The 15,273-nt window shown below is 41.8% G+C and overlaps 1 protein-coding gene across 3 annotated transcripts in view; it reads left to right on the forward strand.

Moving 5' to 3' along the window:
• The window catches only part of dnaaf9 (dynein axonemal assembly factor 9), a 179,344-nt gene that overhangs the window by 91,901 nt on the left and 72,170 nt on the right, over positions 1 to 15,273 (forward strand). For all 3 annotated transcript variants that reach the window (XM_072256716.1, XM_072256715.1, XM_072256718.1), the window contains 3 exons: positions 710 to 827; positions 13,473 to 13,561; positions 14,203 to 14,361. In XM_072256716.1, the coding sequence (XP_072112817.1) occupies positions 710 to 827; positions 13,473 to 13,561; positions 14,203 to 14,361 (366 nt within the window). The remainder of the gene's footprint in view (positions 1 to 709; positions 828 to 13,472; positions 13,562 to 14,202; positions 14,362 to 15,273) is intronic.

Below are 15,273 nucleotides of genomic sequence, written 5' to 3' on the forward strand. Positions count from 1 at the left end.
GAATAACCCATACCTACTCTGGTAATTTGATGTTTTTTTTCTTTTCACCTTATGAATAACCTATTTTCTTCTACAAAGATACTAAATCTCATTTGATTTAAAATGCCCTTGCTTATCATATTTTATATGCGACTAAGGAACATCCTTTTTGTTTGGCCTGTGAATTAAGAAATAAGAGGTACAGTATACTATTCGATCGTTCAAAATTATTTTGCAATTCAATCCAATAAAGGTTGAACATCTACCTTAATAAAATATTTTTGCTGTCTTTCCATGTCCCTTGAGGCTTTTTCTAACCAAAAATATATCTCCTTTTACAGTAAAATACAAATATAGTAATTGAACACATACTTACTAGTGATGTTTTTAAGTGATTTACATTCTTAAAGTTTGCCTATATTAAGCACCAGAATTTTCAGAAAGAGTTGGTGAATTTAATTGTAATATATTTCACAAAGGTCTATGTTAAATTATGAATGATAGTGGAATAATCTTGGCTCAATTTTAAGCCATAGGATATAGGAGCAAATAGGCCATTTGGCCCATTGAGCCTGTTCTGCCATCTCATCATGGCTGATCCAATTTTCCTCTCAGCCCCAATCTTCTGCCTTCTCCCTGTATCTCTTCATGTCCTGACCATTCAAGAATCTAAACAGATTAATGGGACCAATACTGGAAACTAAACATTTTAAAGTTATCTTGCTTACAGGTTTTTACAGCATTTTGCTGTAAGTAGTGTGAGCCATGAGCCAGTCAGAAGATTTGATCTGCCTATATTGCTACAGCAGCCAACTTTGTCGTCTTCAGTAGGCGAAGATCAGAAAAAGGTAATGAAGCACTTAAATGTTACTTATTTGGTTTTTCACTATTATTTGGAAGGTAGACCAAATCTTTTAATAAATCTCTTACTAACTCTTCCTTCAGTTAGTCCTGACGAAGGGTCTCGGCCTGAAACGTCGACTGTACCTCTTCCTAGAGATGCTGCCTGGCCTGCTGCGTTCATCAGCAACTTTGTTGTGTGTTGCTTGAATTTCCAGCATCTGCAGAATTCCTGTTGTTTCCCTCTAATCTGAGGCTGTACCCTCTGGTCATAGGCTCCCCCACTAAAGGAAACATCTCCTCCGCATCCTCTAGGCCTTTCAGTATCTGTCTCATTCAATGAGAGTTCCCCCCCCCCTTCTACTAAACTCCAGCTAATACAGGCCCAGAGCCATCAAATGTTGCTCAATTCAACCCCTTCAATTCCAGAATCATTCTGATGAACCTCCTCTGGATTATATCCTTGCTTTTGTATTGTAGTCCTCTTGAAATTAATGCGTTTGCTTTCGTTACTACCAAATGAACATGCAAATTAACCTTTAGGGAATCCTGCACAAGGACTCCCAAGTCCCTTTGCACTTATGATTTCTGAATTTTCCCTTCGTTTAGAAAACAGCCTGTGCCTTTATTCCTTCTGTCAAAGTGCCCGACCATATACTTTCCTACACCATATTCCATCTGCCCCTTTTTTTGATCATTCTCCTAATCTGTCTAAGTTCTTCTGCCGGCTCCCTGCTTGAACACTACCTGCCCCTCCACCAATCTTCATATCATCTGCAAACTTTGCCACAATGCCACCAATTCTGTCATCCAAATCATTGACATATGAAGTGAAAAGAATCATTCCTAACACCAACCTTTGTGAAATATCACCAATCACTGGCAGCCAACCAGAAAGGACCCTGTTTATCCCTCCTACCAGTCAGTTCATCTTCTATTCATGCCTGTAATACCATGGGCTCTTAACTTGTTTAGCAGACTCATGTGCAGCACCTTGTCAAAGGACTTCTGAAAATCAAAGTAAGCAACATCCACTGACTTTCCTTTGTCTCTCCTGCCTGTAATTTCCTCAAACGTTGTAGGTTGTGATTGCTTATGCCCACTGTGCGTTAAGGCAGGAAATGCACAATATTCATTTAAAGGAATGAGTAATCCGTATTTTAATCTTGTTTGTTACGTTGTATTTTGAATCCACATTGGTATTAATATATCACAGTAGATTAAAGGACATGAAAGTAAAAAATGCCAAGTAGAAGGTAATATGCAATGTAAGTCTTTCTCTCTGCAGGTTCTAATTGATTTGTTGGAACATTTCTGGCATTTCTATTTTTATTACTTTGAAAGATGTATTGATTGTCACTTTAAAGACATTATCAGAATGCAAGCAAATATGAGTGCAATTATGCTTTTGAAAATCAAACTGCAGATGCTGGAAGTAATCAGCAGATGAGGCATCATTCTGTGGAGAGAAAAAAGAGTTGTCAGACAAGTGACCCTTCATCAGAACTGATCATTGAGCTAAAGATTTAACTCTTCTTTCTCCACATAATGACCTACTGGATATTTTCTATACCCTGTTTTCATAGTTTTTATCTTGCTGCTGTATTGTATTTTTTGTTTTCATGGCTGGGCTAGATTAATTATTTTGTTCATGCATGTGGCTGTGCACTTTAGACTCCCTCTGCAGATACATGTGAGAAACTAACTTACAATGATATATTTACAATTTCATGGAATTAGAAACATTTAATATTATAAACACTCTTGCTACTTTAATGTATTGATACTGTTATTCTGGTGGAAGATAGTTTCCAGTTAATCAGTGATTTGTACAGCAAAGAAAAAAGCTCTTTGGCTCATCACATACATGATTTTTTTTTTGTCTATCTGCACAAATCTCATTTGCCTGTCTAAATGCCTCTTATCACTGAAGTGATATCTGATTTCACCACCGCCTCTGGCAATCTTTCCCCATGACTAAAGTCCTCCAATCCAACAACATCCTGGTGAAACTCTTCAGAACTCATTCTCAGCTCAGTAGTGCAATCACAGCTGCTAACAATATTCCCAAGTGCAGCTTGACAAGTACTTTAATCACAAATGAGCAAATCTGCAGATGTTAAAAATCCAAGCAACACACACAAAATGCTGGAGGAACTCAGCAGGCCAGGCAGCATCAAAAGAAAAGAATATTGTTGACATTTCTGGCCGAAACCCTTCAGCAGGACTGACAAGTACTTTGTACAGTTCCATTATAATATCCCAACTCATCTTCTGTGTGCAGGCATATGAATCTAACTATTAATACTATTGAACTGTGATGCCACTTTCAGGGACCTAAGGACTTATCTCTGCTCATCAACATTCCATAGTACTCTACTGATCTGTCCCACTTTCTAAAGTGCATCACTTATTGGGATTAAATTCCATATACCATTCCGCCACCTGGCTTTCCAACTTTACAACTTGCATTAGCAGCGGACCAAACAATTTGAGCAGAGAGAGAGGGCTTCGCACAGGTCGGGGAGACCAGTTTAAAAAAGGGGCGTTTTGCAGGGCCTAGTGCATTAGCGGTGGACCAATCGATTCGCTATTCATTAACAGGAGCAAATAAAAGTAAAGCAGAGTCAAAGTGGAGCAGCCGTTGTGAGAGTGGACCATTGTGGGATGGGAACTTAAGGCTTTGGCGAGGAGGTATAGGTAAGGCTTTTGTAGTGGTTGAATAAAAAGTCACTAAATTGCAGCCAATTAAATAAAGATGATGCAGGATCAGCTGATGTGCTGTAGCTGCATGATGTGGGAGCTGGTGGACCCCACTGTGGTTCTTGGTGACCACATCTGCAGCAAGTGTTGGAACTCGGGCTCAAAGTTGACAGCCTGGAATCTGAGCTTCAAACATTGTGGCACATCAGGGAGGGAGAGAGTTACCTGGAGTTAGTCACACCCGTTAGATTAGTTGCCTCAAATTCAGTCTGTGGTCTGGGACAAGAGGATGTGGCTGTGAGTGAGGCAGGTAGTGGGATCCAAGAGACAGAGCTGGAGGACCCTCAGCCCTTGAGCTTGTCCAACAGGTCTGAGGTTCTTGCTCCCTGTGTAGATGACAGCGGGGTCAGTAGGAAGGATGAGCAACCTAACTGGCATCGTAGTTTAGGAAGCTATTCAAGGTGGGGGTGGGGGGGGAGAGAGAGAAGAGAAATGTAGTGGTAATTGGCGATAGTACAGTCGGGGGAATAGACAAAGTTCTCTGTCGCTAGGATAGTGTGTCCCGAAGGCTGTGTTGCCTGCCTGGTGCCTGGGTTTGGGACATCATACCAGACCTGCAGAGCAATTTGCAGTGGGAGGGGAAAGATCCAGTTGTCATGGTCCATGTGGGTACCAACGACGTAGGCAGAACGAGGAAGGAGGTTCTGCTGAGGGAATTTGAGCAGCTAGGGACTAAATTAAAAAGCAGAACCAAAAAGTTTTTAATCTCTGGGTTAGAACCTGAGCCACGTGCAAATTGGCAAAGGGAATGCATAGCTCTAGGAGAAGTGGGTTTGAATTCATGGGAAATCGGCACCAGTATTGGGGAAGGAGGGAGCTGTTCCAATGGGACAGGCTCCACCTGAACCGTGATGGGACCTGGATTCTAGCGAATTGCATAAGTAGGGCTTTAAACTATATAGTAGTCGGGTGAGTTCAACAGATTGGAGAAGTATGGATAAAGTAAAAGAGAAAAGTGTGGATAAAGTAAAAGTGAAAGATACAGAGAAATGTAAGAGTGGAGTGAAGCAAAGTTAAGTGCAAAAGAAAAACATTTTAAAGATTTTAAAAGCACATTGAGTGTAAGGGCACTTTATCTGAATGCCTGTAGTATTCGAAACAAGGTCAGTGAACTTGAGGCATAAATCAGAAAGTACAAACAGGTATGATTTAGTGGCCGTTACAGAAACGTGGTTGCAGGGTGGAGAGGATTGGGAATTAAATATCCAAGGATATCAGGTAAAATGGAAGGATAGACAGGAAGGTAAGGGATGTGGGGTAGCGTTCTTAATTAAGGATGAGATCAGGGCTATAGTGAGAGCAGAATGTTGAATCCATCTGGGTAGAGATGAGGAATAGTAAAGTTTTAAAAAAAAAAATCGCTGGTGGGAGTTCAAGTCAAGTCACTTTTTATTGTCATTTCGACCATAACTACTGGTACAGTTATTCAGGACCATGGTGCTACATGAAACAATACAAAAACTACACTGAACTACGTAAAACAACACAGAAACTACACTGGACTGCAGACCTAGCCAGGACTGCATAAAGTGCACAAAACAGTGCAGGCTTTACAATAAATAATAAACAAGACAATAGGCACAGTAGAGGGCAGTAGGTTCGTGTCAGTCCAGGCTCTGGGTATTGAGGAGCCTGATGGCTTGGGGGAAGAAACTGTTGCATAGTATGGTCGTGAGAGTCCGAATGCTTTGGTGCCTTTTGCCAAATGGCAGGAGGGAGAGGAGTTTGTATGAGGGGTGCGTGGGGTCCTTCATAATGCTGTTTGCTTTGCGGATGCAGTGTGTGGTGTAACTGTAATGGCGGGAGGAGAGACCCCGATGATCTTCTCAGCTGACCTCACTATCTGCTGCAGGGTCTAGCGATCTGAGATGGTGCAATTTCCGAACCAGGCAGTGATGCAGCTGCTCAGGATGCTTGCAATACAACCTCTGTAGAATGTGGTGAGGATGGGGGGTGGGAGATGGACTTTTCTCAGCCTTTGCAGAAAGTAGAGACGTTGCTGGGCTTTCTTTGCTATGGAGCTAGTGTTGAGGGACCAGGTGAGATTCTCCGCCAGGTGAACACCAAGAAATTTGGTGCTCTTAACGATCTCTACGATAGAGTCGTCGATGTTCAGCAGAGAGTGGTCATTCCGTGTCCTTCTGAAGCCAACAACCATCTCTTTTGTTTTGTTCACAGTCAGAGACAGCTTGTTGGCTCTGCACCAGTCCGTTAGCTGCTACACCTCCTCCTCTCTGTATGCTGACTCATCGTTCTTGCTGATGAGACCCGCCACGGTCGTGTCATCGACGAACTTGATGTGGTTTACGCTGTATGTTGCAGCACAGTCGTGGGTCAGCAGGGTGAACAGCAGTGGACTGAGCACACAGCCCTGGGGGGGCCCCCGTGTTCAATGTGATGGTGTTGGAGATGCTGCTTCCGATCTGGACTGACTGAGGTCTTCCAGTCAGGAAGTCTAGGATCCAGTTGCAGAAAGAGGTGTTCTGAGCCAGTAGACTCAGCTTTCCAGTCAGTTTCTGAGGAGTGATTGTGTTGAATGCTGAACTGAAGTCTATGAACAGCATTCGAACGTACGTGTCATTTTTGTCCAGGTGGGTTAGGGCTAGGTGGAGGGTGATTGCAATAGTGTCGCCTGTTAATGGTTGGGACGGTACGCGAACTGCAGGGGGTCCAGTGAGGGGGGCAGCAGGGTGTGGATGTGCCTCATGACGAGCCTCTCGAAACACTTCATGATGACGGATGTGAGTGTAACAGGATGGTAGTCGTTGTGTTACATACCTCAAGGAGATCTTGTGACTTTCTTGTGAGAATGATGTATTGGTCTTTTGGAGGTCACCTGATGTAATTTTCCCACCGGTGTGAGGTCAAGTGATGACATGTTCACCACGGGTATAAAAGGGAAGACCTCTGGTGACGCAGTTAGTTTTCCAGCTAGAACGTTAGTCAGTATCTCCATTCCTGTTGCGTATTTGTTTTATGACGCAGTTTCATTTTTAAAATGGAGTTTTACGTTCTATTGTAAGGTACAATAGTGCTGGATTGGCAGTTTACCCTTCCTGCCAGATTTGTTGATGTACCTTTTCTGAAGTATGGGAGAGTGAAGACTTTATCGAAGTACAGGACCTGACGGATTAAGAGAAGTTGGTATTGTTCGGCAGTTTAACAAAGGATCGACCTTATTGAGTCTTCGTGGAAGAAGTAGCGACCTGCATCGAAGATAACTCCTGCCGAAAGAGCAAGGAAGTGCATGCAAGGTTTGCTTTCTAGAAGAAATTAAGGTCAGTTGTTTTAAGCTGTTTATTTCCTTCCTCGTGAATCCTTTGGACAGAACCTGCAGGAAAGTCGCGTCTATGAAGAAGTCCTTCTCCAGAGAAGTCTCTCCCAATTGAACGTTTTGCTGAACACATACGCTGTGTCCGCCAGAGAAAGCAGGATCTCCCAGTGGCCAAACATTTTAATTCCACGTCCCATTCCCATTCTGATATGTCTGTCCACGGCCTCCACTACTGTAAAGATGAAACCACACTCAGGTTGGAGGAACAACACCTTATATTCCGTCTGGGTAGCCTCCAACTTGATGGCATGAACATTGACTTCTCAAACTTCTGCTAATGCCCCACCTCCCCTTCATACCCCATCCGTTATTTATTTATATACACATTCTTTTTCTCTCTCTCCTTTTTCTCCCTCTGTCCCTCTCACTATACCCCTTGCCCATCCTCTGGGTTCCCCCCTCCCCCTTTTCTTTCTCCCTAGGCCTCTTGTCCCATGATCCTCTCATATCACTTTTGCCAGTCACCTGACCAGCTCTTGGCTCCAAACCTCCCCATCCTACTATCATTTTGGATCTCCCCCTCCCACTTTCAAATCTCTTACTAGCTTTTCTTTCAGTTAGTCCTGACGAAGGGTCTCGGCCTGAAACGTCGACTGTACCTCTTCCTAGAGATGCTGCCTGGCCTGCTGTGTTCACCAGCAACTTTGATGTGTGTTACGTAAAAACAGAGCCAATACCGCGAGAGCCATACATTAGTTAGAGCGAAGTATCCTAGCAGTTGGATAGTGCTCATCCAAGAAACTTTGAATGGCACTTGTGGAATAAAAGATACAGCGTAGTCTTTACAGAGGAGAAATTCTTAAACGCGCAGGGTACAATAAAGCTGGTCTGAGACCTTTTTGGTAACGTTCCAACATCAGAGATTTGAAAGCCAGCCGCTCCTTTATCACTTCTGTACTAAAATCCTCCACGAGACGGAATTGATAATCTTGAAATTTAATCATACCTTGCGGATGGGCAATTCGGATGAGCTGCTCTTTAATGTGAACATAATGGAAATGAATAACCACTGGTCTCGGTTTAGACCCCGGGTCTTGTTTTCGATGAAGTGTACGGTGAATGCGGTCGAGCAATGGAGGGTCGTCTGGAAATTCAGAGCTAAGCGCATCCTTTAAAAGTTGAGAAAAGAACTTTAAAGGGTCCCCTTCCTCAACATCCTTGGGGAGACCAATTATACGTAAGTTCTGTATTCTGGATCAATTTTCAAGATCAATAATCTTAGATTTAAAACTCCACCTGTTTAGACGTCAAAGACAATTTTTGTTCCCAAACTCTCAATTTCCTGATCTCTCTTCTGAGCTTCGTTGTTCAATTCTGCAATTTTGCTTTGTTGCTGTTTAACTTTGTAACCAAGCGATTCCAAGGAATCCTTAATTGACTTTGTCTTCTTTAAAACTTTGATGTTGTTTGTCCAATTTTATACTTAAAAGATTCAAAGTGTATCATAAGTTAATTCAGTTTGCTTAGATTCACCTTTTTTTCCTCCCGTTACTGTCGGAATCTTTTCCATTTTTAGGATCTCGCCCTTCAGATCTTGTAGTTATTTCTTTGCTCATTTTGTCAAATTTCACAGTCAAAGCTCAAGAATAATTCAATAGTATAAATCTTTTAGTGTAGGTAAAAATAAATTAAATAAGGGTGATCATAGGTTTAAAAAAAAGTAATGGTAATGGAGCGAAGCCAAAATTAACCTCACTCCATGAGCGCCTCCTAGAGAACCAACTTTTAACTTCCACATAGATTGGGTGAATCAAGTTGGTCGAGGCAGTCCTGAGGACTTCATAGAATGCATCTGTGATAGCTTTCTTGAACAGCAAGTTGCTGAACCTACAAAGGAACGTGTTATTGTAGATTTGGTCCTGTGCAATGAGACAGGTAAAATTAGTGATCTCGTAGTTGGGGATCCTTAGTGATCACAGTATGATTCTCATACAAATGGAGGATGCAGTAGTACAATCTAAAACCAGTGTATTATGCCTGAACAATTTGTTGAGGGAGGATTTGGCTAGTGTAGACTGGGAACATAGGCTAAGTGGTGGGATGGTTGAGGAACATTGGAAGACTCAAAGAGATTTTTCACGGTGCTCAACAAAAGTATATTCCGTAGAACATTGAACATAGAAATCTACAGCACATTACAGGCCCTTTGGCCCACAATGTTGTGCCAGCTACGTAACCTACTCTAGAAACTGCCAAGAAATACCCTACCACATTGCCCTCTATTTTTCTAAGCTCCATGTACCTATCTAAGAACCTCTTAAAAGACTCTATTGTATCTGCTTCCACTATTGTCACTGACAGTGCATCCCACCACTCTCTGTGTGGAAAAACTTGCCCCTGACATCGCCTCTCTACCTACTTCCAAGCACCTTGTGTTAGCTATTTCAGCCCTAGGAAAAGCTTCTGGCTATCCACATGATCAATGCCTCTCATCATCTTGTACACCTCTATCAGGTCATCTCTCATCCTCTGTCCCTCCAGGGAGAAAAGACGAAGTTCACTCAGTCTATTCTCATCAGGCATGCACTCCAATCCAGGCAGCATCCTCGTAAATCTGCTTGGCACTCTCTCTATAGTGCCCACATCCTTCCTGTAGTGAGGTGACAAGAACTAATTCCAGTTAAAAGCAAGGACAGTAAGGGTGGGGTTAGCCAGATTTGAATAACTAAGGAAGTAAAAGGAGGCATCAAACTAAAAGCCTGTGTGTACAAAGTTGCCTAGAGTAGTGGGAAACTGGAAGATTGGAAAAACTAAAAAGTAACAATCAGAAAGCAAGCAATAAAGAAAGGGAGGATAGATTGTGAAAATAAACTAGCATAAAATATAAAAAAAACAGATCGTAAAAGTTTTTGTATAAAAGTGGAAAAGGGTAGCTAAAGTGAACGTAGGTCCCTTGGAAGATGGGAAGGGGGAATTGATATTGGTTAATGAGGAAATGGCTGAGGCTTTGAATGACTACATTGTGTCGGTCTTCACAGTGGAGAACACGTCTAACTTGCCAAAGAGAGATGCTATGGATGCATTGGGAGGTGAGGACCTCGATACAATAGCTATCACTAAAGAGGCAGTGCTGAGCAAACTTGTGGGCCTGGAATGCATCCCAGAGTACTGAAAGAAATGGCAGAATTTATAGTAGAGGCTTTGGTGATAATTTACCAAAATCCTCTGGACTCTGGGAAGGTCCTGGCAGATTGGAAGATGGCGAATGTCATGCTACTGTTCAAAAAAGGATGTAGGCAAAAGGCAGGTAACTATTGGTCAGTTCTGTAGTTGGGAACATGCTTAAAGAAGAAATAGTGAAGCATCTGGAAAGAAATGGATCCATCAGGCAGACAGCAGGGATTCAGCAAAGACGGCTCCTGTTTGACAAACTTACTGGAGTTCTTTGAGGATATAATGAGCACAATGGATAAAGGGAAACAGATGGGCGTTATTTACTTAGGTTTCTAGAAGGCGTTCAATAAAGTGCTGTGTTAAAGACTTATCCGTAAGGTAAGGATGCATAGAGATGGGGGTGATGTATTAGCGTGGATAGGGGATTGGTTTACTAATAGAAAGCAGAGAGTTGGGATACCTGGATGTTATTCTGGTTAGCAATCAGTGGTGTGCCGCAGGAGTCAGTGCTCGGCCCTCAATTGTTTAAGATATACATTGTGGATCTGAAAGAGAGGACTGAGTGTGGTGTATCCTACCACCAAACGTATCTTTACCTCACCCCCCTTCTTTCCGCAGGGATGGCTTCCTCTGTTTCCCTTGTCCATTTGGCTCTCCCCAGTAATCTCACTCTTGGCATTTATCCCTGCAAGTGGTCAAAGTGCTACCCCTGCGCATTCAGGGCCACAAACAGTTCCAGGTTCAGCAACACTTCACCTGTAAACCTGCTGGAGTTGTCTATTGTGTCTGGTGCTCCTGATGCAGCCTCCTCTACACTGGTGAGACATGCCTTAATTGAGAGACTGCCTCATTGAGCACCTCTGCTTCATCTGCCAAAAGTGAACTTCCCGGTAGCCAAACATTTAAATTCCAGTTCCAGTTTTGACGTCAATCCATGGCGTCTTCTTGCGTCAAAATGAGGCAACCCTCAGGGTGGAGGAACAACACCTTATATTCTGTCTGGGTAGCTTCCAACTTGATGGCATGAAAATCAATTTCCCCTTCCGGTTAAAAAAAATATTCCTACTTCTTTGATTCCTTACTCTGGCCTCTTACCTCATTTCACCTGCCTATCACCTCTCTCTGGGTCGCCTCCCCCTTCCCTTTCTCCTGTGGCCCACTCTCCTTTCCTATCAGATTCTTTCCTCTGCAGTCCTGTATTTTTCATACTGACCTGGCTTCACCTATCAAGTTCTACCTAGCCTCTTTCCCCTCTTCCTGCCTTTTTATTCTGGCGTCTTCCCCTTTCCTTTCCAGTTCTGAAGAAGGATCTTCACTGTTGATTGTTTTATTCCGGGGTCCCCAACCTTTTTTGCATTGCGGACCAGTTCAATATTGACAATATTCTTGCGGATCGGCTGACCGGGGGGGGGGGGGGGGGAGGGGGCGCGGGGGGTAGGGTTGCCAACGGACAAAAGTAGCAGTCAAATACGGGACACTTGTGTTTATCCCAAGAAAGACCACCATGACCATGAAGCTTTGCACGGGCACCTGTGTGCGCATGTGTGTATGTGCCGATTTATTTTCTACAAATGGTTTTTGGCAATTCTGTTCAGTGAAACTACACTGTACATACATTATTTCTACTTTATATAGGCTGTGTATTTATCATATCATTCCTGCTTTTACTATATGTTAGTGTTATTTTAGGTTTATGTGTTATTTGGTGTGATTTGGTAGGTTATTTTTTGGGTCTGGGAACGCTCAAAATTATTTTTCCCGTATAAATTAATGGTAATTGCTTCTTCACTTTACGCCATTTCGGCATGAAAGGTTTCATAGGAACGCTCTACTTTAACGGGGAAAATATGGGACAGGGGCGATCCCGTATGGGACAAACCAATTTAGCCCAATATACAGGATGGCCTGGCTAATACAGGACAGTTGGCAACCCTTTGGGGGGGGGGGGGGTATTAATCACGACGGGAATATAGGTGATAAGTCAAATATAAGTCACTTATAAGGGCTAATACACTCAATTTTGTTTCTAAAAGGGTTTATCTAACAAATTTAATATTAAACACAGCGCATATTTTCCTCGCATGAATATAGTGATAAGTCAATTATAAGTCAATAGCATCGTAACATTTTAAGTAACGTTTGGATATTAAACACACAGCACATATTTTCCCCGGATGAACATATAAAATCATTGCAACACACCAATATCGCTGAATCAGTGGGAGCCCTGGGCTTGTTTCCCTGCAACGAGACGGTCCCATTGAGGGGTGATGGGAGACAGCGATACTCGAAGGGGGTTCCTTGTGTCCAGTCTATTCCACAATTTAGTTTTCGTTGCATTCATTGCAGAAAACCCTGCTTTGCAGAGATATGTTGGAAATGGAAGCAACGTTTTCAGTACTTTCGTAAATATCTCAGGATATTTAGCCTTGACTTTGATCCAGAATGCCGGCAGAGATGTTATGTCAAACATACTTTTCAGCCCATCATCATTTGCAAACTCGAGGAGTTGATCTTCTTCCTGCGCTGACATGGATGATGCGTGCGTAATGACCTCGCATGCGTTTAACAGTGGGTGTGACGGAACGAGGAAAGGTGCGGCTGACTCCTATCCCCAAATCATATTGTTTCCTCGCTGCCTGGTAGCACATGCTTTGCGGCCCGGTGGTTGGGGACCACAGTTTTATTCTTTTCCATAGATGTTATCTGACCTGCCGAGTTCCTCCAGCATTTTCTGTGTGTTGCTTTGGATTTCCAGCATCTGCAGACCACCTTGTGTTACCTACTGTTTAAGACCCTTTCTCCCCCCCCCCCCGCTTATGTTTTCCCAACATGGACCAGTACTTGAAGGAGAACCAAGCTTTTTACAGATGCCTAGTTTTGAATTGTGGATCTATTTTGAGTCTAGTTTTATTTAGTGTAATAGTATTGCCATACAATGTTGTTGGAAGATGTTTCTGATGTGAAGAGATGATGACATCCATCTGATATTAGGGCAGAGATTAGGAGAAACGTTGGTACCAGAAACATAGCGATTCTTGCAGCTAACCCCAACACATCCTCTGACTGTGTTGACACAGTGCATTTTACTGTATGTTTCATGTACATGTGACAAATAAATAGCTAATCTTTCATCTTTCATCTCTGAAACTACTTCAGAACAGAGTTGAGGAGGAACTGCTTTTTCCAAATATTTAAAAATTGAAGATTAATCTGTGTGTTTGTATTTTTTCACAAATTCCTTGAGAGAATCTTTATTCCATTAATCACATTATTAGTAGTGATTTATGAAATCCCATGGGTAAGTTACAGTTACCTTAATTGTAATGTGAAGGTACACTGTATCTTCTTTCAATACCTCTAATATTTGTTTCTTTATAGGTTAGCACTTGTTCACACTACGTCACATAAATCGATTTATACATTCTACGTTTGTTTACAGATTGTGATCACAATTATTGCAGGACTGCCTGGCAGTTACAAAGAAGAACTTTGTACTTATATTGTTAACCTGAGTCAAGAACATGGAAGGTCAGTAATTTTTGCTTTAGGTGTATAATTTAATGTATTTTTCATAACTTGTTTAAAAATAGATGCGCGGTAAGAAAGGTCCATAGTCATTCTGCAGGTGTTGTCCTGCTGTAGCAACAGTCATCAAGATCTGCACAAAGTCATATCTTCATTTGACATATTACTTTAAAAGTGGTGAATTAATATTTGAAATAAATGTGTTTCCACTCCAAGAAGAAAAGCTGATTTATTGTGTAGGAAACGATGCAAAATATTCTAAATTAAAATTTGCAGTATATTTGGTTGTCCTTCTCAAGTTACCCTTATAAAACCATGTATAAAGAAGAAAAAAATAATACAGATACTGGAAATCTAAAAGATAAACAAAGTGTCAAGTATACTCAGCAGGTGAGGCAACATCCGTGGAGATACAAATAAGTAAATTTTAAGTTTAATTTCATTCATGTTTTAGTTTTTTTGAATTTCAAAATGCATGGCATCAGAATGAAATATGCAATCATATTAGAAGGTAAAAATTTGTTGGAAAAATTTAAATTGTTTTAAAAATGAACTCTTGAATACACTCAGTAATTATCTAACATTCCTGAATCAGAGTTATGTTCATTCTACTGGCATCTAATTATTGTCCTCTTTTGTTACAGGTGGTCAGTTTACCGACAGATGCCAGATAATTGTGAGCCATTCAGTTACAGTCAGATCCACCGTTTTCTTTCAAGTGTTCTAGAAGCACAGAGAAATAGAACTGTTCGCCAGTCTGTGTACTCACGAAAGAAAGTGAGATTACTGATTGTCACACCAGGGTAAGAATGCAGGACTGAATGTGTTGTAACTAAATGCACGTAGCATTTGGGATAAGGTAGACGAACTTGTGGCTCAATTACAGATTGGTTGGAATAACATTGTTGGTATTACTGAGGCGTGGCTGAAAGTAGATCATAATTGGGAGCTTAACATCAAAGGATATACTTTATATCAAAAAGACTGGCAGGAAGGCATAGGCAGTGGTGTGGCTCTGTTGGGTTAAGAGATGGAATTACATCTTTAGAGAAAGGTGAAATAGGGTCAGGGACTGTTGAATCTTTGTGGGTGGAGTTAAGAAACTACAAGGGTAAAAAAAAACTATTATGGGAATCATATATAGACCTCCAAATAGCCAAGATGTGGGGTTTAGATTACAAAAGGAGCTGAAAAAGGAATGTAGGAAGGGTAATGACACTATTGTAATAGGGGACTTCAATATGCAAGGGGATTGGGAATACCTACAAGATAGCTTTTTAAGAGCATCTTGTGTTTGAGCCTACTTGGGGAAAGGCTATCTTACATAACTCAGATCTTATTAGGGAGTTTAATGTAAAGGAACTCTTAAGAGGCAGTGATCATAATACGATTGAATACATACTGCAATTTGAGAGGGAGAAACACTGTCACATGTATCAGTGCCACAATAGTGTAAAGAGAATTACAGAGGCATAAGGGAGAAGCTTGCTCAGATGGATTGGAGGAGGATACTGGCAGGGATGATGGCAGAGCAGAGGTGACTGAAGTTTCTGGGAATAGTTCACAAGGCACAGGATAGATATGTCCCACGGAAGAAGTAGTTCTCAAATGGCAAGGGTAGGCAACCATGGCTGACGGGAAGTTAGGGACTACATGAAAGTCAAGGAAAGGGCAGATAAGATAGCAAAAGTGAGTGGGGAGATAGATGATTGGGA

The sequence above is a fragment of the Mobula birostris genome, chromosome 4 (assembly GCF_030028105.1).
Source record: "Mobula birostris isolate sMobBir1 chromosome 4, sMobBir1.hap1, whole genome shotgun sequence".
Taxonomy (NCBI): Eukaryota; Metazoa; Chordata; class Chondrichthyes; order Myliobatiformes; family Myliobatidae; genus Mobula; species Mobula birostris.